This window comes from Lycorma delicatula, chromosome 8, assembly GCF_047948215.1.
Source record: "Lycorma delicatula isolate Av1 chromosome 8, ASM4794821v1, whole genome shotgun sequence".
In the NCBI taxonomy this organism is placed as follows: Eukaryota; Metazoa; Arthropoda; class Insecta; order Hemiptera; family Fulgoridae; genus Lycorma; species Lycorma delicatula.
The window spans coordinates 120,215,487-120,241,362 of record NC_134462.1 but is presented as its reverse complement, the minus strand read 5'-3'; the positions used below and the strand labels follow the sequence as shown (position 1 = coordinate 120,241,362).

At 29.4% G+C, this 25,876-nt stretch overlaps 2 protein-coding genes across 2 annotated transcripts; one reads left to right on the top strand and one right to left on the bottom strand.

Moving 5' to 3' along the window:
• The first annotated feature begins 452 nt into the window (after positions 1–452).
• Dpm3 (Dolichyl-phosphate mannosyltransferase subunit 3) lies at positions 453–10,114 on the top strand. The gene is made up of 3 exons (XM_075372660.1): positions 453–713; positions 6,887–6,964; positions 9,937–10,114. The coding sequence occupies exons 1-3, from the start codon at positions 564–566 to the stop codon at positions 10,000–10,002; spliced, it is 294 nt and encodes a 97-aa protein (XP_075228775.1). The 5' UTR covers positions 453–563; the 3' UTR covers positions 10,003–10,114.
• Positions 10,056–24,888, bottom strand: Manf (mesencephalic astrocyte-derived neurotrophic factor). The gene is made up of 4 exons (XM_075372659.1): positions 24,571–24,888; positions 22,682–22,806; positions 19,009–19,150; positions 10,056–10,744 (listed from the first exon to the last, which is right to left on the bottom strand). Exons 1-4 carry the CDS (start codon positions 24,659–24,661, stop codon positions 10,578–10,580), a joined length of 525 nt encoding a protein of 174 aa, XP_075228774.1. The 5' UTR covers positions 24,662–24,888; the 3' UTR covers positions 10,056–10,577.
• Between the last annotated feature and the right edge of the window lie 988 nt (positions 24,889–25,876).

Here is a 25,876-nt window from a genome sequence, read left to right as displayed (position 1 = left end):
ATGCACATATTGACTCCTCAAGAGAGAAATCTAAGAATAAAATGTACTTCGAGAACTATAAATTATTGTTTGATTAAATTCGTAGATTCTTTCTGTGAAAATTAACCAGAAGAATCGCCAAACGTTTTCGGGCGATTGTAATTGAAACTGAATATTCAAATAAGAGAGAAAAAAATAAATATTATAAAGGTTCTACAATTTGTAGCCTTATTTATTTCTTTTACGCGTATGCTTTATAGTTTTTAAAAATACCTGAAACAGTTCAAATTAATTTCAAACAGTTAACATCCTTTTTATAGCAGCTCCTGTTTACTGGCCATTTTGTTAACATTAATTTAAATTGATGATATGAGAGATCAAAATTTATGATTAAAGAAAATTAATTTATTTAAGAGTTAATTCCTCTTGTACAAAAAATCAATTTTAGAGTACTTTCTTTTACCGGTTCATTTGTAAGAATGATTCATTAAAGAATAATGGTTATTTTGGATACTATTTTTTTTTTGCAGAGAACGTAGGATATAATTATTAGTGGTGACGGTGGCAAAAGTTTCCTGCTAAAAATGACTAAACTGATGGAATGGTTGTTCGGTGGATTTTTATTTGTAGGGGCATGGAGCGCTTTACTTTTTAATCCTACTGATCTTAAAATTATTGATGAGTACAGGTTATGTGTACTTCTACTACCTGTCATAGTAGTTGGTCTTTTTGGAGTAAGTTTAAGTGGGAAATCTTTTATTTACTTAGACTAAACCCATTTATTCATTTTAATATTAAAAGTACGTTTTATTAAATCTGAGCAATCCACGTGCTTAACCCTACATTGGTTATTTTTAAAATAAATTCGTGTTAGGTTGTTGCATTTATCTAATTAGAGATTAAGTACTAAATGAAGAAATAAAATATTACTTCATTCATTTAAGACTTCAATTTCTTAGTTCTTCTATTTTTAAAAGGGCAGAAGTGAGCAAGTTACAACTGATTTAAATGACAAAGTTTGTGATAATAAATTGTTCTTTCTGATGACCCTCTTTTATTAATTTCTGCAAATTTATTTAATAAAAGTTACTCTTTAGAGCCATAAAGAATTTGTGGAAATCCATGGGTATTTATAAACATCGTAGCTTATTTTTTCTTGGATGAATTGTTCACCAGTTAACTTGAAATTTGTAGTGAAAATATGGGATGGTAATGTATCAGTCCTTACTGGTATTTTATTAATAATTAGTATTTATTACCTTCTTGTTATTGATTAATAATGTGCTAGTATTAAATAAAATATTACAAAGATTGTTTTATTTTTCATTTATTTTATATATCTACAGATACTTGAATAATTGTGGTTTGATTTATTGAAAACATATTGTGCTGCAATCGGTTCAAAAAATATATACTTTAACACAAAGAGCAGACAGTTAAAAAAAAAGTAGAGAAATAATAAGTATTGCAACATGTATTAGTAGTGTTACAGTTATTTAAAAAATCTATGTTGCTGCCAGATTGTGTTAACTGGTAGTCATTTGTGTCAAAAAATACAACAGTGGTTAGATATTAATCAATTAGTTTTGTAAAAATAATTATCTTAATAATTGAAATTTTAAGTTTTTTTTAAATTTCTTCACTGAAACTGCAATTTTTTTACATTTGTTGGCTATTATAAAATTTTTCTAGTAGCTGGATGTGTTTTTAAAAAAAAATATTGTGTAGGCCTTGTGTACTCTAATAATGTTTACTATAGCTATATTGAACATTTTGTTTACTAAACTTTTGTATATTCTCCCAGCCAAAAAATATGCATTGGTTGATATGAAGGAATTCGGTTATCTACTTCAATTAGTCGGAATGAGTTTAAATCTTCTGGGGTTTTTATATTTGAGACAAATTCTAATTTTTTGGAATCTGAATTCATATGATCAGTATCATTGATGAAATAGAAGCAGAAATATCGTGAATTTAAAAAAAAAATTAGTATGCATGTTTCCTGACTATTTTTTCTCTATTAACTCTTAATATTTTTTTTTTCCAGTTTAAATACTTGTAACTGTTGGCCAAGTTTCCCCATCAGATATCCTATTAACAAATGAAAAAGTATATATATAAAATATATTCATTATAATTTTTAAATATTACACCTGAAAGTGTTAAAATTACAAAGTTTGCTTCATTTAATTTGTCTAAGAATTGAATGCAGTTGTCATATGTTAGGCTACTGCAATTTGAAGGCCTAAAAATTTGCTGGCTGAACAATTTTATTAATTTTGATTGGGGAATTTCAGGAAATAAAAACTATGTTTAATATGAAATTAATAAACTGAGTTATATCTTCCTTTAGTTTCTGTACATTTGTTTTAATTGATTATTGTTCTATTTTGGCACTTCAATAAAACCCTCAAAAGTATTATCTGTTTTTATGAGAAATAATTAGTTTCATGTCATCTGCATTATTAAAGGTTCAGAAATTTGGTTAATTTTTCATCTATTTATAATTTAGTTAAAATTGCATTTAGTCTTATAATGGAACTATGTAAACCTTTATAGCCAAAATAATAAATAAATTAATTATGAACTTTTTAATTTTTTCTTTATGTTAGATGCAGTATTATTCTATTTACTTGTATTAGTATGAACTATAAACATCACTTTTATGTGTAATTTAACAGACAGCTATATAAGAAACTGAGTTTAGAAAGAAAAAAATAAAATAATACAAAATAGAATCAATCATTGATGGTTATATTTCACTGTGGAAAATTCAGCAGCCAAAAATATTATTAGATATTAATAATAATCAAAGTACTGTTTACAGAAACACAGACATCACTGATTAAAATCTTTTGAAGAAATATTTTTTAATCTATGCTTTTTTTAAAAATATTTTTCAGTTTTTTTTTAACATCACCAATGTAATAATTAATCTGTAACAGTATGTTCAGATTCATTCAGTAATCTAGCAGGTGAAGGCTAATAATTAGCATCTTTTCAACAAATTTTATTTGAAAATGGAAAATTGTTTCATCTAATAGCAAGGAACAAGTTAGAATAAGTATTTGCATTTCAAACACCGAGAAAATACCATAACATTGAGCTAAAACCAGACTGTGCTTTACTTGTTAAGATGTCAAGATTATAAAAAAATTGTAAATAAGATGGAAGAGGGGATATTATTAAAGAAACAGCTTTTTAAAATCCTCTGCTGTGTATGCATTGAATATTGCCCAAGAAGGATGCACACTAGCAGCAATGACTGTGCCAAGAGTGGAGTAGATCAGATATTCAGTTTGGCAGCATATAAGGCTTTGCAATGGAAATTTATTACTTTGCCACCTATCAAGAAATATAATGGCCATAAACGTGATTTGAAGATTTCAAAATGGGAAATCTTGAAATGTTATTTAAGTATTTCACTAAATGTTATTTAAGGATTTCACTAGGAATTAAACAGTAGGGTTACTAGAATAAAACAATAAGATTTCAAGGTTCAGGTTTTAGAAAAAAAATTGAAGTGTTTGGTATAGTGGAGAAAATGTCATTATCCATAGCACTGTATATGAGGTGTGGTTCAGATGTAAAGAATAGTCTGTAAAAATGAGAAAAGTTGAAAAAGCGTTAAGTGGTTTGAAATACTTAACATATTTACCTTTCTGCATAACCACAATTTTATTCCAAATGCTTTTTATATCATGAAAAAAGCTTATTCAAACTCACGGCATAATGATCTGTCACCTATAATTGTAGTTACTTTTGTACACAGATTCTCAATTCTTCACTTTCCTCGAATCGAGATGTAAGGCAGTTTTGAGGTGCAGGAAGAGATAGATGGTAGTTGCAGCATGAGATCAGGACTGTCAGAAGAACAGTCCCTTCTGAATTTTGAATTGTTTCTGTAGTGCATGCACCTGTGTGTGTATGTGCATTATCGGGAAGAACAGTTCCTGATCTCAGCATTCCTTGTCATCAGTTGTGAATGGCGGAAAGCAGTTTAGAAAGTTTTCCATAATAGATTTGTGATGTGATGGATATTCCAGGTTCCATGAAATCAGTCAAAAGAGCACACCCTTGGTCCCAGAATATAGTTGTCATGCTTTTCCTTCGTGTCTGGGCTCGTTTAAATTTATTCGACTTAGGTGAACCATAATGATGCCACTGCATGGATTGTTGTTTCATCTGGGCATTGACATATGAAATATCATAAACCATCTCTCGTGGTTTAAGAGGACAAAAAAGTATGTCATGTTATTCTGTGATCTTTGTGAGCGCACTTGGCAACATTTTATGATAGACTACAATGTCAGTCATGATCCTCAACAGTGCTCTCTTTGAAACTTCTAGATAAAAATTGCTAATTGTAAAGCGATGTTCTATCACTTTTGCATTCACACATTCAATGAGATCGTCAGTCCGGACACTAGGCCTGCTGCTTCTTTGTTCGACATGAACATTTGATTGGCCATTCTTAAACTCACTTCACCGTTTCACTTTTCTTTCACCCACTGCAGTAGTCCCGTAAGTTTCACACAACCGACAGTGAATTTCAGCAGCATTATGTCCTCTTGCGTTTATAAATCTAATGCTGATCGAACTTCATGACTGACAGGATTTATTACTGCACTCATTTTAAAACACTGTCTCACAAAGACAAACAACAATAAATTGATGGCAATGTGGTAGTTACATGCCCAACAGGTTACATTGCCCCACTGCACAACCAATCTGTTTATAACTCATGGGTTCTTACTTTTGAACCATGCTTTGTATATTTTACCTGTAGCCTAGACTGCACAAGCTTAATCTGTTGACATAAGTAAATCTATACAAATAATTTGTTTAGTTAATATATTATGGAGCTAAGAAACAAACTTGCTAACTTGTGGGGTATCATTGTCTTGGAAAAAATACCTTCTTTTAGATTCAAGATATTATTGATGGTTATAAAATGAAATAAAATTTTCTTGCTAAATGTTTTCTTGCACTAAAACTTGGTTCCCACAGGCAAAAAATATAAACTTAGTCAGGAATTTTTAGAAAAAAATCAGGAAAAATGGCAAAAAATTTCAGAGAATTGCATTTTCAGGGGTGGCTTTTCCATTAACAAATCTCATTTCATGGAGAATTTGCACGAAGAGACAATAAGTTATCAACAAAAAGGTTTTATGCAATTAGTAGATGCTGGTGGCAAGAAAAATGCGCCCACTGCAATGAGAAGAGTTAGAAGGCAATATGAAAAATGTCTTGTAGAAAATAGAAAAAACTTTTCTCTCAAGAACAAAATAGCCCTGAAAAGGAAAATACAAGCAGAAATTTAAAAAAAACCTGGAGTAAGAAAGGAAAACGTTCAGAACTACAATCTTTGGCCGAAGAACAGACAGCTGCCAAAATCAAACTTTTACAAAAGTGCAAACCATTAAGAATCTAAAGATATTGAAGAAAAGATGCCCTATTCTTTTATATCTACACAATAATACATGTGTAATGAAATCTTATATTATTATTTTCTAATTTTTTGGAATACGTTATAATAATAATGACAAAATTTTTGCAAGTAAATATTAATAATGTTCTGTATAAAATAAGGTATTCTGTTCTAGTTTTCTTATCTACATTACTTTTAGCCAGTAATTTCAGTTTTCCTTAAGTTGTGATCATAAGTATATTCTTTGTTAAACTGAAATCTGTATTTATTAGCATTTTTATGCAAACCAAGTTATTAAATATTGTTTTTTGTTTTTTACAAAATAATGTAGGCTAGTTTTTGTGAAAAATTTTTAAGCAATCTTAGGTGCAAGCCAATTATTTTTAAAAATTGCTTTAGTTTGTTTTTACTTCATATCTGTGTTATTTTCAGTTACTATGATGTTAATTTTTTTTAATCAAGCAACTTATTAAATAATTTTTTTTAAAAATTAAACAAACAATTTTTAAAAAATAAACTTTAAAAATCAATGTAATAATAAATAATAAAAAAAAGGCCTGAGTTTGACAGCTGTGAGTGTGGTAGAGGCTGCAAAAAAATAAAATATGTATGTATCTTGCAGAGTTAATGGCAATACCGTAACATTATGAGAATCAGGAAATTTTTACTAAATTGGTCATGAAAAATGAATCTTAAAATTTGGTGGGAACCCTGTAAAATAATCATTCTACATCTTCCTGTTTGATAGCCATATTTCATTCTTATTGATATTCCTTTCTCACTGAGATTCGATTTTCTCCTCTGGAAACAAATGAATATTCTAATACAGTCCAGCTTTTTAAGAATTTACTGGCTATGTTCATTGTCAAAAGTCATTAATTTTCAGTTTTGGATAGGGTCTGGGTCAAATGCCCAGACCCTTTTAAACTTTTACATTTAAGTAAAAGCTTCTACGTTCCTCAAGGATGGTTTTACTCTTGTAAGAGTTTTCCTAGGTGTCCTATGCTAAATTCTGTCTTAAAAGTTCTTATAACCCCTTATACTGGTAAATTTCTGGTAATCCACAGGTTGCCTTGCAACTTTCAGCAATATAAGCAAATTATTTTCATTTAGTTTGTATCTCTTTATAGACCATCTAATAATTGAATGATGTCGAATCTCTGTCATTCAGTAAATTTGATTATTTATAATTTATTTACATTTAATACATTATGTGGTGAAAGAAAACAGTTAATACTCCAAAATTACTTCAGATACATCAAGTTTTCTTTAATTCAGAAACTTGACAAAGATTATGGACAACTTGTAAAGCTATATAACTAACTATGCTTTGGTTGTCTTGAGTAGTTTTTTCATCTATATTAGTATGATAAAGGTAAATTATTTCATCTTTTGATTGTAATCTGTAAACGAAGACAAGACATATTTATTCTTTATTTAATTATAAAGTTAAAATAATATCAATACTGATTTCAGATCTATGCAGCATCTGTTGTCCTATGGAGGGTTTTTACATTTAATAATTGTGAAGAAGCAGCTAAGGAATTGCAAAAGGTATATTAATTCTCTAACCAAACTTTTAAAAGCACGGGTAGCACAGCCTAATTCACAAAGAAAGCAAAGCTCTGGTTCCTTGTCTTCTTGAACTCAGCAGTTTTTTTGTTCAGTCCTTTGAAGTTTAAGATTTAGTAATAGTATTCAAAGGAATTTTTTTTTTGAAATCATTCTAAGTTTGGTTCAATCGTAAAAGTAATGTTCAAGGAAGTAATACGCCATGTTTATAGATAGTGACAGTATCTGTACTAGTAATTCTGTATCACTGACAATAAATCTGAAGCTTATTAATGTACATACACTCATCTTATCTGAATTTATGCTCAAATGAAAACCATAAGACATTCTACAAATATGCCTTATTAACTGCATTACAACAAATTTGTTTTCGTTTTGCTAAATTTTGGTGCTTTTAAATAAACGGTATTCCATTTATTATTTTTCATGTTAGATAAATTTCAATTAGAAATGGTTAAAATTGATAATTGCAAAAAAAAGAACTATTTTGCACTAGTACGAGCAAAGTAACTTCCACATAGTGATTTTTCATGTCAATTTATTGGCTAGTGTGCCACAATATAACCAATATTTTATATATATATACATTACAGTACCTTTTCCTCTCCATATCGATTTTTGAAAATAATTTTTATCAAATACATTTTCATTCCTATTGTAATAATGATTATTTTTAATGATTGTACTCATTTTCTTATTCAGTTTATCATCATGAATATACCAGTTTTTTAATTAAAAAAAATAACTATCCATGACTGAAAAAACTATTTGAATAATTACTAATAACTGTAATATACTAGATTGAAAATGCTGAAAATAGTTATTAAGCAGTTAATAACTTTAGTGTGACAGACAAAAATTACAGCAGGCTATTTATTTCCATTTTTTGGTAGATAATTTTAAAAATTGGTAGAGATTTTTCTAAAACAAAAACAAAAAAATACGTAATCTGTGCATAAAACAACTCTTCTCAATTTTTAACATTATTAAGTTTTGAACTCCGTAAATATCCAGTGCTTATATTTAAATTATATTATGTACTTGCACCTATGTATGAAAAAAATAGCCCTGTTAGTTAGCTGAAAAAAATATAGCACGGCATAGCTTTCTGTGTAAACTTATACATTTAAGTGTAATGTGTATTGTTTAAAAAATCAACAGAATAACCTTAGCTTTTTGTTTGAACAGCCTTACGAATAACAAATGAATTTTTTAATGTAATAAAATGGCTTTTATTATATATGTAAGTATATGTTACAAGAAATGATTTTGATGATCTACATTATTAAAATTTTAAATAATTACACTAGGTTAAGTGGCCCAAGTAATTTATTTTAGTTTTAATTATTATTTACAAAAAGATAAATTACAGAATGTATTTCTACTTCTCATAGTTGAAGTTAATAATCATGGCAAAAATATAACTGAACTTTTGATAGATCTTTACATATGTATATAAAGCATACTATTTTTCTTAATTAACATTGATTTGATTTACACAACTAATTATCCCAAGTATACTTGAACAGTGTCATTTAATGGATGAAGTTAAAGAAGAATAAGGTAGTACAATTTGCAGTTTAAATGTTTCTTAAACATGTTAAAACAAACATAGCATCTTAGACATACTTCAACATGGAAGAGAACAAAATTCTTATTTATGTTTGAATCCGATTTTCATTACATTTGTGATAAAAATTTGTTAGTATATATATTTTTATCCCAACAAACAGTTTACCAAATAGGATTCTAGCAGCATACAACATAATCATTTTCATAAAAAGACATACAGAAGCCCCAAAAAATAAAATTATGGATTTAGTTTGATGCGATATTTTTAAAAATTTATTATTTCATCAAAATAATTGTTCACACTACAAGTATAAAGCAATACCTACTGCTTTCTATTTATCAAAAAAAAAAAAAAAAAAAAAAAAAAAAAAAAAAAAAACAGTAAAATTGGGTACCTACAGTAGAAAAATCAATATTATTTGTACAATAATAAATCAGTACACCCATAATTCCATACATAATATGATTAATGGAGCAAGCATCTGTATGATTATACCAAGATAAATAAAGAATTGAGTATGAAACAATTCAAATTCAGTTTGAATTCAAATTTGAAAGATATAAATAAATGAATTAATTAAAAACTGTAAATTTAAACATGAAAATGAAATCAATAATTGCAAATTAAAAAATATTTTAATATTCCCTTGATCTCATATGTATTAAAAAAAATTAACTATAATATTTATGATGAAACGTGTGTCTATGAAGTACAACACAGGAAAAAAAAATTCTATGCCAGATGACAAACTTTAAAAACACATTCAAGAATGTTTGTAATATGTATATGCAATAAACAAATTTCGCATTAGAAAAAATAAATACATTTTCAAATCAAGAAAATTAGAGAAAAAACTTATCTACTATATGAGAAAATTAAATTAAGTATTTTCTCTAATAGCAGATAGTATTTTATTTGAATGGTTAAGGCTGGTCAACTGCTCTAAGGTTCATGCTCAATATTAGTTTATAAAAAAAAAAAACGGTTGTCTTTACTTGACTATACAATGTGTACGAGAGAGTGTGGGTTAACAAGATTTAAAACTTTATTAATAGGGAATGAAATTACAAGAAGGCAGCCATGTCACTTTGTTTCACATTTTGTTTCCTTGTTACATTCCAGTGTGCATTAAATTTCAGCGCCTCATACAATTAAGAAAAAATACTATATTTACTGGTATAGCACAAAAGACTGTATTACAGGAAAATTAAAAGTGGAAAAGAAGCAATGCCTATCACCAATGTAAGCACACCTGTGATAAGTCTAGATTTCTTGTAGTTTGAACACTTCAGAATGCTTTAAACATAATTATATAAAATTTAAAATTTATAATAAATTTTGAAATAAAAATTTTAATCTAGTTTTATTTTTAATGTTTTAGGAAATACAAGAAGCCAGAGAAGATCTTAAAAGAAAAGGGTTTATATTTGATGAACAATTAACATGACAAGATATTAAAAGATTAAAAATGTCATATGTAAATAACTGATTATAAAAATGTTTAATTTATATATATATCTTTATTTCAATAAATAAATTATGTACATAATTTCTTAACAGTTTTGTGCTTTATTATCCAGTGACGTTATATTATACAAAAATATAATGCTTATTATTTTATTATTAATTATATAAATTATATAACTGTAACAAAAACTATTAAAAGTATTATTATATAACTTTAAACAAAATACTAACATATAATATATGCTTACCTGGTATTACCATTGATTTGGCAGTTTACATATTTTGTAATAAATACTGCACCAATAGATTATCATCATCACATACCAGTTCAATCATGTGATTCTTTTAAAAGTAAACAAAAACAGCTAATGCTATCTGTCAAAACAAATGATAAACAAACCATGCACATATTTGCTTATATAAAAAAAACTGTCACAACGAAGAAGGTAAACTGAATACAAAATGCTTTTATAAGGAAGAACTGATAATTAAATTGCACATAACTGTTTAATTATAATAATAATTAATAATACCCAACCAAATTACTCTTTCATTTTACAATTCATCACGCACATATTTTGGTTTAAGTTCATTAATTCTTTTAATGTAATCTGTCTTTTCTAAGCAACCTTCACAGTCTTCATCCCAATCGGCAAGTATTTTCTTCAGATCTCTGACTTTTAATTTCTTGAGGTCTACAGTCTTGAAATCGATTGCTTTCTCTGAAAAAAATAATTTAATTTGGTATAATGAGATTCAAAGCCACTAGAGCAGTTTAGTTTTACAGCTATCAAGGAGATTTAAGGGATTAATGCATTTTTACTTGTAAAATTTGAAATAAGTTCAGAATCATCCTTTTCATTTTCAGACTACTGTATGTAATCTGAAATACTAATTTATGTGGAATAACAAGGTGTTACTCTACAGTATCTGAAATTTTAATGTGGTGCACAAATTAGTTTTATTAATGCACTAGATAGTACATGTACATTTCTGTTATTGAATCGGCCGAATGGTGTGCTACATGGATCTGTGCTTGTTTTTTTGTAAATATGCCTTTACACATTTTATGATTCTATGGAAAAATGAAAATGAATGATGTCAAAGACCAAATAATTAACATTAAAGTTGGTAAGATAGATAGAACTCACAAATACTTTCCTTACCACTTGTTACATGTATTTTCAAATAAACATACATATGTGATCTGTAAATGTATTTCAAAAACAGACAACAGTTAGTTGATGTTGAGGGTTCTGAATTTTAACTGAACACACACCTTAAATGAAATCATCTTGCAAGGAAGAACAATATATGGTAACTAAGATATATGCTTCATCTGTCAGCGAATTCTATAGTATAATCCCAATATATGTATGGTCATGAAATTTGCCCGATTCCATTTGTTGCGCATACATTTTTTAAATTTACATTACACAGTTATCTCAGAATCTTTCAACACACCAGACTTCACCCTGAGCAACCTTCCTGTTTCCAAAAATGAAATTAAAGCTTAGGGAACTAAACAAAATTTTCTGACTGTTCAGATCCGGCTAAAACACAGAAGATAATAGCATGAAAAGAGACCGTTTCCAAAAAATTTACAATCGTGGAAAAAATGGTGGGATGAACTATCCATGCAGAAGGCAACTTTGAAGACAATAAAACAATAATTTTTACAGGCTAATTTCAGCCCCTTAACCGATAGCATCCTATATTTTATCTTAAACAAGGAAGTAAAAACAAACTTATTCAAAATCTGTTTTAAAAGAGGAATTTCTTAAAAAGAATAAAATTATATTGAGAAACGATAACAATAACTATGAGAAATTACTAGAAAAAACGATTTAATGCCAAAAGATACTTTGTAACAAAGTTGTTATTGTAAACAAATATAACTGAGAATAGAGCACATATAACAATAGTAGGACCAGACTACACCAAAAAAATACCAAAAACCCGTTGAATTCAAGACATAATTGTCTTGTACTAAGTTTTTGCACATAAAATAATATGCATTTCTTAGAAGAGTTTAATGACTATCAAATTTATATTGAAGGTTACTCATAATGATTAATAAAAGCAGACATAGATTATTTTTTTTTTGTTCTTTTTTTTAGTTATAAACAACACTCTACATTTAAATTAGAAATAATGGATACCATATGAAACATTTACTTCAGTCATGAGTCGATTTTTACTACAATAAAAGTCAGTAATTCCTCTTTTGCCCAATTTAAACTATTCCATCTACTTTTTTTTAAGCATGCTATACTTCCATGCTACACGTTTCAAGCAGACTGAGTGTAAAAGAAAAAAAAAACAAGTTAGAGAGTGTTAATTTCTGTGTTATAATACTTAACTTGTTATAACACTTTAAACAAGAAGTTATAATGAAAATTATGTTTAAACAAATAATGCCAAAACTAATTAGACAAATTCATTTTATTCTATTTAACAGTTTTTCTGCTATTACCGTTTGTCTCTTAATTATTTAATAACCCTTGCACATGCCAGTAGTTGGAATGAATAAAATGGATATATGTGTGTGTGTGTGTGTTCAACTTACAAGAGCTCCACAATCACTTAGTTTGGTCTATAAATAATAGTTTATTGGTAAACACTTGCATAATAATTTACAGAAAGTGTAATTTACATGTTTGACCATGTTCCTGGCTGTTCTGTTAAGTGTACCCTGTGTATTTCCTGTATGGCATTGGTAATGTTTGTCTTTAATTTCTGCAGGATGTGTGGATTGCTCCTACTAACAATTTTTTTATGTAAGCTCACAGAAAGAAGTCTGGACTAGTAAGATCAGGGGATTTTGGAGGCCACAATCCTTTAGAAATGATTACTTCATTGGAAATAATCCTGTAGCATTTTTATAGTAGAATGAGCTATAAAGCAAGTGGTGCTATCCTGTTGCAACCAACAGTCATGCTCATCCTCTTACACAGTAAGGCTATGAAAATTAATAATTTTTTGTTAGACGGCAGCATCCTTGTTTTAAAAAAACAAGGATGCTATTACACATCGCCTTGAATCCACACATATGCCTCCTTTTTTGTGGATGTGGGGAAGATTCAAAGAAAATAGTTGGTTTGCAGTACCCTGGGTCCAGTAGTTCTGATTAACATACCACCAAGTTGAAAAAACTATGCTTCATCTGTGAAAAACACTTGATCTCAAATGCCAATGTTTGCCTCTGATGAAGCTCTTCAACCACTGACAGCAGTGAACCCTTTTAGTATAATCAGCATTAGTTAGCTCATGGAAGATATGCATTTGATATCGATAACATTTCAGCATTCTCCTCACTGCAGTGTGAGTGCATCAAATCTGGTGCATCATTGTAAATTTATGTACTGATGTACAATATGAAAGTAAAAATGTAAAATGATTAGCACACGCGCACACACACACAAAAGTTTTAATATATAAACATATAAATTATATTAACATTCTAAAATTAAATGCATAATGATAAGAAAATAATTTGAACTTTTTCCAGATTTTCAAAATCCTACTGTATAATAAAATTAGGAAACATCAGTTTTTCAATATAGGAAAACAATGTACAAAATCTATAAAATACATAAAAATATTTTTGAAATTGCATAAATTAAAAAAAAAATGAAAAAGAAGTAGGCGTGATAGATAATATTATGTATTGGATAGTATAAAACTCAGTTCTGTCAACTGAGGGAATTCTTTCATTTACAGATTGTATTACTAATAATGCATATGAAATATTTTTCTTTTGTAAGCAAATAAAATTAAAATTCTATATTATATAAATTCACCACTAAATGAGATGAAAGCGTGACAGTGGTAGGCAGCATGAATGAAAACAATAATGAATGTAGTGGTCAGTTCCCAGATGTGATAATAATTCAAAGTTGATCGTTACAAACACAGAGAGATCTATATACTAATAACAGCTCATACTGAAGAAAACAAGAATTATTTTTATCGTCTTACGTAAAAAGCACTCGTAAATATATGTGAAGAGTATTTTCTAATTAAATGAAACTGAAGAAGAATATTAAAGAATGTAACAATCAAGATCTATTGTCTGAACTTACTTTAAGCAATGCTTGAGAATAATTTTTATTCATATGCAAATTGTCTTTAATCTGTAATGAAGCATAATAAAATTGCTGACAGTCTATTTTAGAGGCAGATGAAGCGTAATGGATGTCTGGTCACATGTAAATACTAATAATGCATGATTCACAAGCTATTATGGTCTGGCAATAATTCTAAAAAACTGGGACAGCAGGATCCTATTTTATTCAAGAAACTGTTCTCTAGATAAGTTATTGGAGAAATCATGTCAGAAATCTAAAACAATCTCGATTCTGTAATTAATTTTTTAGTCAGTATGGGAGCAAGTGATCTGGCAAGTTGACATTTTTGAATGAGAAATTTAATGACGAGTATCACACGTGGAAAAATTGACTGGACGTTGTGCTCATACGAATTAGATTGAAGAGTAGTTTAGCATTATGTTAACAATTGAAAAACTTATATAAGATCAACTGATGTCATTAATGAAGAAATGTCACCATTCATGAAATGGTTTTATGGAATGTACTAAAAAATTTAAAATTTGGAAAAGTCTCAAAAATATTAAAATTAATAAACCCAAATAATAATAAAAATTTAATTTTTATCTGCTATTTTTTTAATTTAATTTTTTTATTATATAAAAGGAAACTGAATTTCATGCCACCAGGTGTATATACACAAGAATAAGAGAACCTGAAAAATATGTAACTGTCATTAAGAAAAAAAAAAAAAAAAATATATATATATATATATATATATATAACAGCAAAAACAATTCTTTTGTTATTGTATTTGTCCATATTCCCCTCTGTACTAATACCTCAAGACAAAAGTATAGAAACCATTTACCACCAAGAGTACAGAATTTGATAATGCTTCTTAATGCTTATTTTTTTTTGCTAACAGTGCTTTCAAGGTTTTCCCTCATCATCAGCTAAACTTTTTCTTCTGGACCACACATTAAATTCAAACCATTAAAATTATGATATATAAAAATAAGCAGTGATAAATATTAAAAAATAAATCTTTTTTTTCATTACGTGGCTAGCCACACATACAGTACTGTACTGAAGTTATTTAAATTATATAAACGTGCTGCTATCTAAGGTGGTTTTGATAAGAAAGTCATTATCAAATTAAACTTTTGTCTGTACTTGTGTATATAATATTTTTCCAAAATATTTAATTTTTTATTATTATTATCACACCCTTTTACAATTTCCACTATACAGGGCGTTTCATAATGTTCTTAGGAGTTACAAAAATTCAGTACAAAAAAGTATTTCACTTACCTAAATGAAAGTTGTACGAAGTAATGCAGGGACTCAACAGTTTTTGTTAAAATCTATAAATGTCAACATGTGCTCCTCTGGTGACACGGCACACATCAACACGAAAGTCTAGCTCTTGTCAAACTCGTTCTAACATGTCATTTTCGATAGAGTTGATTTCATTGATTATGCAATCCTTTAGCTCAGCGATATCGTGCGGTATTGGTGGGATAAATACCATATCTTTCACGTAACCGCAGAAAAAGAAATCACACGGCGTGAGGTCTGGTGATCTTGGTGGCCACAGCATAATGTGTTGGTCTTTTTCAGACGCATGTCCTATCCAGCGCCGAGGTAATGTTGTGTTAAGGTACTGTCAAACCTCGTTACGAAAATGGGCAGGACAACCATCTTGTTGGAAAATGAAGTCGTTGAGTAGCTGACGTATAAGCCATAATTGTAACATATCTAGGTATATCATGCAAGTTACTGTCGTTTCCATAAAAAAGAACGGCCCCATACACTGCCTCACGAGAGATTGCACAAAAAATGTTTACTTTCGGAGAATCCCGAATGTGTTCCATATAAGTGTGTGGTTTTTCAGTTCCCAAAACTCGCACGTTATGACGGATTACTTTGCCGCTAATATGGAAAGTAGCTTCATCGCTGAAAATTATCTTGTTTAGAAAACCTTCATCTAACATCTTTTCCAGTAACTGTAAACAAAAATTAAGTCTACGTGTTTTATCTCCATCAGAAAGACGCTGAAATTGAAGATGGTACGGTTTGCATAATAAATGTTTACGGAGAACTCTCCATACTGTTGTTTTTGGAATTCCTAATTCTCTGCCTGCAGCCGCAGTCGATTTTGACGGGCTGCAAAAGGAACTTGCACGCACACATTCGACATTGACTTCTGAGGTTGATGGCTGACCAGTTGATTTTTGCTTGCACAAGCAACCAGTTTCACTGAATTGTTTATACCATGCACGAATTGAATTTTCACTTGGTGGCTTCTTATGAAATTTCAACCGAAACGCACATTACACAGAAATTATTGACTTTGACAAGTGAAATTCTAACACACAAAACGACTTCTCGCTTCCATGGCAGCCATTTTCTCTACTGTCGACACCTAGCGAGCAAATGGTTTACTAACTACCTAATATACGTGGGAAAAAACTATTTGAAGTACTCTCTCGTACAATACTTGTTTTATTCTTATGAGTGAAATAGTTTTTTGTTAATGAATTTTCGAAACTCCGAAGAACATTATGAAACAGCCTGTATTTAAATTTGTATCCGAATCGGTGATTGAATGTTTATTGATTAATAAATGGTCTGCAAGATTGTAGAACCCTTAACTTGTTTTTATAAAACCTAAAATGTTCTCCAAACCTTGCCCTAAATGATCTACTAGTTTTCCCAAAATAAATTTTGTTACAATCATTGCATGTTATAATATAAAACTACACAAATTTTAGGATCATTATCATCATTGTGAAATTTTAATATATGATTGTATGGTCCCATAAGCTATTTTATACTTTTTATCATTTTAAACGTTAACCAAGTTTTCAATAATGTTGTTTCATTATTAGATTTTAATTCCTATTTTTTTTATAAATATTCTCAATTAATGTTGTTATATCCATTTTTACTGCAATACATTTTATGTCTTATTTCTAAATGTAGTTTTTTTTTTATTATTAGGTATGTGCAATGTATTGCTACTTAACATGTTTATAAATGTATTAATTTTGTGTGCCCAAGGATAATTTGAACTTTTGTTAATAGTTATTTTGTTGGTTGTTGGTTTCTTATATAGACCCACCGGGTTGGTCTAGTGGTGAACGCGTCTTCCCAAATCAGCTGAGAATTGGAAGCCGAGAGTTCCAGCGTTCAAGTCCTAGTAAAGCCAGATATTTTTACACGGATTTGAATACTAGATCATGGATACCGGTGTTCTTTGGTGGTTGGGTTTCAATTAACCACACATCTTAGGAATAGTCAAACTGAGAATGTACAAGACTACACTTCATTTACAATCATACATATCATCCTCATTCATCCTCTGAAGTATTATCTAAATCGTAGTTACCGGAGGACAGGGAAAAGAGAGGTTTCTTATATAAAGATGTTATAGTTTTATTACTTTTACTAATTTCTATGTCAACATCTAAAAAATTTATTTTTCTTTGTTTGTCAGTTACAAAGGTAAATTTTAAATTATTATGATTCCTAAGTGTTCATTATTTTATAACATATTATTTATAATATAGTAACATATTATTTATAACAGGTTCATAGACTACCAAAATATCATGAATGTAACGAACCCGTAATTGAATTTTATGAATATGGGTAATCCCCACATACTACTCTATTTTCAAACCGCCTTAGATAGCAGCACATTTAAATAACTTCAGTACAGTACTGTATGAATGGCTAGCCACATAATAAAAAAAATTTTAATTTTATGTTTTTTAATATTTATCACTATACATTTTAATAAGTTGTAATTTTAATATTTTCAATTTAATGTGTGATTTGGAAGAAAAAGTTTAACTGATGATGAGGGAAAACCTTGAAAGCGCTATTAGAAAAAAATAAGCATAAGGTAAGAAGCAATATCGAATTCTGTACTCTTGGTGATAAACAGTTTTTATATTTTTGTCTTTGACATACATATATATAGCCAGAAAAGTAATGCAATCCTTAATCACCTTTTTCTAAGTCATTCATTTAGAATCCTCTAAAAAAATTCTGAAATTATATAATTTTATTCCATAAGGACTATTGACACATATATCTGGCTAAGTTTTATTGTTAATAAATGTAACAAAAAGGACTTCAGAATGTTTTATTAATATCTTTTTTAGCAGCATAATGTAAAAATATATACACGTATAGAATACAAGAACCTGAGAATGGTTAAGTAATATTAGGATAACAGTTATTGCATTAATAGATAAAATAATAGACTATTATAGTTATCACTATTGTTCACGACTATGGAAAAGTCGTAAAAAAAACTACTGCAATCTGAAAATGATGAAAAGAAAGAGGGAGAATATTAGATTTGTTCTTGTGATAAATCCATTCCAAAACTGAATGGAATAGAAAAAATGGAGAGGTAAAAGGAAAATTAACTATTAGAAAAATGTCTTAATTTAACTGAAATTATACTCAACTTTAGATTTAAGAATATATGTATATTCAAATTTACGCTAAGTACTGACAATTCATTTTGGGATTATAAAGAAAAAATGTTCCCAAACCAAGGAAAATTAACTCCTACAGTCAAAAACCTTCTAAAGTACTTAATATAATAATGTAATCTCATTCCTAAAAACTAAAAAAAAACATTTTTAATATAGGAAAATTAATATTGTACAAATAAATTGTTTTAAGCCATGTCAGGCTTTCATTATTATACTTTTTTCTTTTTTAATAAATAATATATTATTTGGCAGTTACCAACAAATTACTTCGATAAATATCAATAATATCAACTAATATAACTTAATCTTACTTAGTTTTACTTTATTCAAGTAAATAACTAATGAATCATTATTGTAAAGATTCACACATTTCAATATGGATAAAAGTAAAATAATTATATAAAAAGGGATTTTGCTTACCATATCGCAAGTCACATATTTGTCCATCGAGTTTTTGTAATTTTTTACAAATAATTCCAGGAGGCATATTGACTTGTAGAGGTTTTGACAATTCTGATAAAATACCAGTTGCAGATGTTTCTAAGCCTCCTAAGTAATAACACTACAAAAAACACTTGTATTATTTTACATAAATACAAATAAAATAATGAATCAATAAAACCTGACATACATTAAAGATATTTAATTTTTTAATCTTTAAAATTATGTATGAAATAATAATTATAATTACATTAATTTTTTTTAAATTCTAATTATTTAAAATCGAACTGTAAATTTTTTTAATTTAAATCTTAATAATCCCACCTTGTGACGTTACCATCGCCACACCAACCCCTCCGTTCTGAGCCCTGAGCGGGTTTACCGGAGGTCATCTTTAGACCCTCTAAGTGATTACATCTCACAGTCATCAGCTAGGCTTAGGTCGGGATGCCACCAATGTAAATGCCTTGGCAGACATTTGCATCAGTAAAATACGAATCAAATTTTGCCTTCATGTAGTCCTCAAACAGATATCCTCACATCCAACCTAGCATGATTCCCTCAAACAAAGTAACTGAGACCGCAGAAGCAAAGACCCCCATGCGTAGTGCAAATTTGACAACACCGTTTGTAACTGTGAATGCCTTAGAAAGCAAACGAGTTGTAAGTTAAATCAGTGCTACACTCATAGAAATCAAGAATTTGTTTTACGCAACATAGAATTTCAGACCTACACCAAAATAAGTTGACCAAATTACATCACCTAACAAGGGGAACAAAACCACCTCATTCTGGTCCATGCAGGAGCTGGGGACAAACCCCGCACTCCCACCTGGTCCCATCATGGAGTTTTGCATGGCATTACCAAATCACAATCAGAGACTGCCATCGGCAGAACAAAGCCACGCCCCTGGTCATATGGGCTAACATACCCCAGCAGCGCAGCCAGCCTCGCCGTGGGAGCCCTGAATCAAATCACAAACAATACCAATATAACCGTGTCATGATGCCAATGCGCCTACCTCCAACCAATCCAATGCCTGGGCTGGAACCCTAGCCACCCAGGATCCTATAATGATCAAATGCCTCAATTAAACTCCCTCTGCAGACTTACACACCACAAGGGCATGAAGAAAACCAGCCACTATATACCACTCCACACGAATCATCCAGAAAGGAATGTATTTTCTCAAGTTCGCTAACAACTCATGAACGTTTGATCTCGTATTGTGGACAGACATAGAGGATGTGGTTCACTGAATCATCAGTTCCACAAACCGGGCAGTGACTCGAATCCATTATACGAAACCTAGCCAAACTCGCCTGAAAGGCACCATGTCCGGAGAGAAACTGTGTGATATACCGATCTGGGGAAACCCATCTAACTGCACCTAAATCAGACACTGATTTAGCATATTCTTTGCTTTTTGTGTTGTTCGGTGAGCATTTTCATTATACATCTTGCACACAATTTGTGATATCCGAGCTTTTCTGTGACAATTGTGAAGATAGAGGTGCGTTGAACAAGTGGAAATTCATCAGCCAGAGCAGTTATTGTCAATCGCTGATCACATTGCAGTTTTCAGTTGTTCAACGATTTTATCGGTTTGAATACTAGGCCTGGGCCTGCCCCACAGCTCTTTGTAATGCACATTTGTGCAGCCATTTGTAAAGTCAAAACACTATTGTTTAATCTTTCCTTCACTGATTACTGTAGGTCCATACACTCCCAATAGGCACAACTCCCAATGAATTTCAGCAGCTGAATATACTTTTGCACACAAAAATCAAATCACAGTGAGTATTTCACAACTGGCAGAAGAAATGATTGACGCGGACATTGCGATTTGTATTCACTAACAGCAAAACAACCAATAAATCAAAATAACTGCAGTGGCTTTGTAAATAGCTGATAGATGACCCTGCATGTATGAAACTATGCTCAGACCCGCTAATATTAAAATATAAGCTGACAGTCCTTACTTTTTGAATATGCCTCATATAAATAAAAAATATGATAAATAGGTTCATCACTTTGAAATATAAAACCATAAAATATTTTTTATTAATGGTGTGCATGCAATGATGATAAGTAACCGCCCCTGTACACAATCTGCATTCAAATGTGGAGCAGTGTTCCACAATCTTCCGCAATCTTTGATGTAGATTGCAATTCTTTGTTGATTTTTAATATTTATCATATTGTGTCACACCTGTAGCTAGAGCCGCTTTTTTTAAAATTAAATTATTGTTTACAACTTTGATAAGAACATAATGAACAACAATATTTAAGGTAGTAGAATGAAGATCAAGAGATAATTTTTTTTTCTTAATTCACCTTATATGCTCAAGGACATGTAACATAATACATTAATAGTAACATTGTGACATATAACACTAGGAGTATATAAAAACTGTTAGCAGTTTTTATATACCTTGTATATATATCTTTATACATCAGTCTTTATATATCTTGTTCAGGCTTAGGCCTGAACAAGATAAAAAAATCTTTTAGTTGAAAAAACAAAAGATTAAAGATTAGAGTTACACTGAAGTCAAAGTAGCCACTGAAGTTAAATGTAACCAGAAAGTAAATACAGTTTCCAATTACCACTGCCGTAACGTTCACGGTCTCTCATCTCAGTTTTTGTCTTACAAGCACAGTGACATTTGTTTATAGTTGATTAAATACCATTTATAGATGAAAAAACTGTGAGAAATGAATTGATTAGTAGTTCAATGAGGAGCAGTAATGTGTAGCAGTAATGTGAGTGGACAAAGCATGGATGAGAAAATTTAAGAATGTAACAATTTCTTCAGTATATATTAAGTTCCCTGAAATTTCATGAACAGTTTACATGAAATTGCATCAAAAACTCTGCTCTTGTTGGGCACCAAAAATGTTGACAGAGGTTCACAAAACCATGTCTTTTCTAAGCTGATGCAAAAATGAAGGTGATCATTTCTTGAGCCATACAGTGAGCAAAAAAAAGAAGACATTAGTTTAAACAACTATTTCAGTACAAAAAATCAGTACACTCTCTTCTGGGACAAGAAAGTGATTTTGTTGGTTGATTTTTTGTTGAGAGAAGAAACCATAAATGCTATAAAACAGGGCTTATCTTTCCTGGTGGTAGTATTCTTTGAAAGTGTAATGAAAAACTGATTACAAGAAAAGAAAAGTGATGGAAATTATACAGAAAACAATGATGGAAATTATATAGAGAAGTAAGGTATTTTTCATGTAATAATAATAATAATAAAATTATTCTTTATTTTTATGTACAAAAGCCTTCAGACAAGGAACGCAATACATTTTACTAATTTAATTCAATGAAAAATATTATTATTTAAAGACAGAGATGAAAATTTTTCTTAGGTGACTGCATGAAAAGTAAAAAGTGAGTTCTGTTTTTTTATTACAGAGACCCTACTTTATAAACAGACTCACATATATATATTTTTTTTAAAGAGGAAGTAATTTTTATAGAGTAGTAGAATGAAGTTTTCTAAACTACATGCAGTTTAGTAACATTTTACAGAAATCAACATATGAAAAAAAAAAACATAAGCTTATAAAAGAGATCATACATACATCAGAACTGCTGGCAAGGTAAGTATTATTATAATCTTAATAAATAAAAATGCTTACAAATTTGTTATCCTTTCCTTTAGTATTTTTACAAAATTCTTTAAACTCATCTTCAATTTTAGATTTGTCTTCTCTCATTTGTGGTGTAAGTGTTGCACTGAATTTTTCTATTACAGTAAAACATACTGAAAAAAAGAGATTTATAATTATTATTCAAATAACATTAAAAATAGATGATTGCAACGTTAAAATTCATAAACGATGATACGCTCTCAGGTTAAAATTCATGTTGAGCATTAATGGTTGGTGGAGATAAGACATGACTCGTAAATCATTCCCAAAAACAACTTGGCCATTCTCAAGAAAAAACAAGCATACTAGCCTTTCTAGGGAAAGTGAGAAGTAAAGTTATTCCCAGGTGCCACTTCTCAAATGAATATATAGTAGTCTATGGAGATGTCAAGCTCATTAAAATTCAGGGATATTTGGGCTTATAAGCTGACACTTTCATTTCTCTAAATTATGAAGTCTTGCTGTAACATGAGCATTAATCTCAGAGAAAGTAACCTAGACTGGAAACTCTTGTACCATAATTGCTTTATATATGATACAGTTGTCAGAAAGGCTACAATATTATTACTAAATAGTAATGTATAGTAAAATTAATGTATCTCTTGAAACAATGTGATATACATGCACTACTTCAAATCAATATAGGGGAGAAAAAAAGGTAGAAGAAAGTTAAATATCACATCAGTTGATAAAGTATAAGTTTTATGATAGAATAAAGAAGATAAACAATTGTGAAAAACAAATGTTTCTGTAGGCACAGAAATTATATAAAAGAGAGTTGGAAGCTTTATAAAAAATATTATCACAAATTTAATTCATACTATTTTTTTTTTAGATATATTTGTTCTATATGTTTAATTATATGTAAAAAGTAATTTTCATAACAACAGTTTTTTTCTATTAACTTAACAGTTAATAGAACAAGATACCGTGAGTAAAAATTTAACTGAGTGGTGTAATGTCTTTTAATGCAAATAACCAGTTAAGTTAGAAACCGAAGGCTTGGATCTATCTTGTCTTTTTCCAATCCCATCACAATAATGTACTTTTAAAAAGTAATAAAAAATTAACATTTAATATCACTAAACGCAGAACAAAATTATCTAAAAAAATGACACAACTAGTTTTGTAATCAGCTGAATGGTCTTTATTTCATAAAGTTTCAAATCCGAATACGTATAATTTCTACAGACAATGGGTTAGTGGGGATGTAGTAAAGTATCCATATACCTTATATTTAAATTGGTATATGACTGTGTATTATAAAAAGGTAACAAAATTTAAATGACTGAAGTAGATGATCCAGGAACAAAGTATTATAGATTAGGCCTACATGATATTAACAGTACGGAGAATTCAAGTAAACATCTATTTATTACTGGAATTTCTAGAAGATTTCTGTTCAGCAATTATCCCCATTAGCTTATACGGAACTAAAATGAAAAAAAAATCTGTACCAATGTAATAAATAAATTTGTTTTAACTGATAAATACTTCTTTAAAAAATTTATATATTTTATTTTTACATCATGCACATCGTTATTTGATTAAATTTTTAATACGTGGCAAGATAAATATCTCCACAAATATTTATTAACCAAATAAGGCGTTGAAATAGCTAACATAACCATTGCTACGCTACTTCATCTATAACGCTATTTTGTGAATTTAAATCATGGTACCAAATAGAGATCAACTTATATGCAATTCATTATTAAAAACTTAATTCTTTTTTTGGTTACTGACCATGCAAATGCTGAAAATGTTAAGAAACACATTCTGAACGCTATTTGTTATAAGATTGTAGGTTATAGTATTAAAAATTAAAGGAAAAACATGACTAACTCAGTTCAGTAATTATAACAAAATACGCTTACCTTCACAGTCTTCTTTTTTTAAACATAATACACTATCAAATGATATGCATACACAAGTGAAAATGAAAAACTTCATATAGTCCATTGTCATATTTTTTAAATCTTCGAGGCAACGTCTAACCTAAAATGTATAGTGACAAAATTCCAAGAATACTTTTTGTTTTTGAAGTCACTATGGCATACGTAAACACAACAAGTCTCTTCGAGAAATCAAGCAATACTAACGAAACACAACTTTTAACACAAATGAGCCGGTAAATTAACAATATAACCACGCTACTCCATAGACAACTGTCGGCATCCAATTGGTGGTCAACAAAATGACGTTTCAATCAAAGCCACTACAATTAAGTTGAATCCTAATACTGTGTAAATGCGCGTTTTGGAATGTTACAAAATTAACAAGATTTCGATTTAAACTACTTTATAAAAAATTATTAAAAAGTGTTTTGATGGATATTATAATCAAATCTCCCCCAGAATTCACTAATCATTATTATTTTTACTGTTCATTTTTAATTATTTCTGCTCATTCTTTACACAAAATTTATTTTCTATTGATCCAGATTGTACCATACTTATATTATCTTGTACTTATATACAGTTGTGTACGCAGAATTTTGGTAAGGGGCGGTCATTTTTTAAATTGTTTACAATTGATATCAGTATTTTAAATTTTGTGTGTTATTTTATTATTATTATTACTATATAATGCTACGATGTATTTATTTTACAATGTTCGAATATAACACACATTCATAAATACCCTAATAAAATCTTCTATTACGTATTTTTTTTCACAGACTAATTAAGGCTATAATTTTTTTTAACAACTTTTAACATCTATTTCATTTTGTAAAATAAAAATGCTTGTGCCAGTGCTACGTGCTATTATTACACTTAGGTTACACAATAATCATATATTTTGGTCAACGGTAATTTGTAAATGATAAGTAAAGCACTACATATCATACGAAATATAATTTAGTAATTGCTAACATCCTCTTTAAAAATCATAATGGAAGAATATACACATGGAAAAAGCCAAGTGATACTGCAAGGTATCATATAGATTATATCATGGTTAAGCAAAAATTTAGAAATCAACTTGTCAACTGCAAAGCTTACCCTGGAGCAGACATTGATAGCAACCATAATTTAGTGATAATGAAATGTAGATTGGGGATAAAAAACCTTCATAAATGGTGTCAGATGAATTGGTGGAATTTAGAAAAGCTTGAGGAACAGGAGGTAAAGAAGATTTTTGAGGAGGACATCATAAGAGGTCTGAGTAAAAAAGATAAGG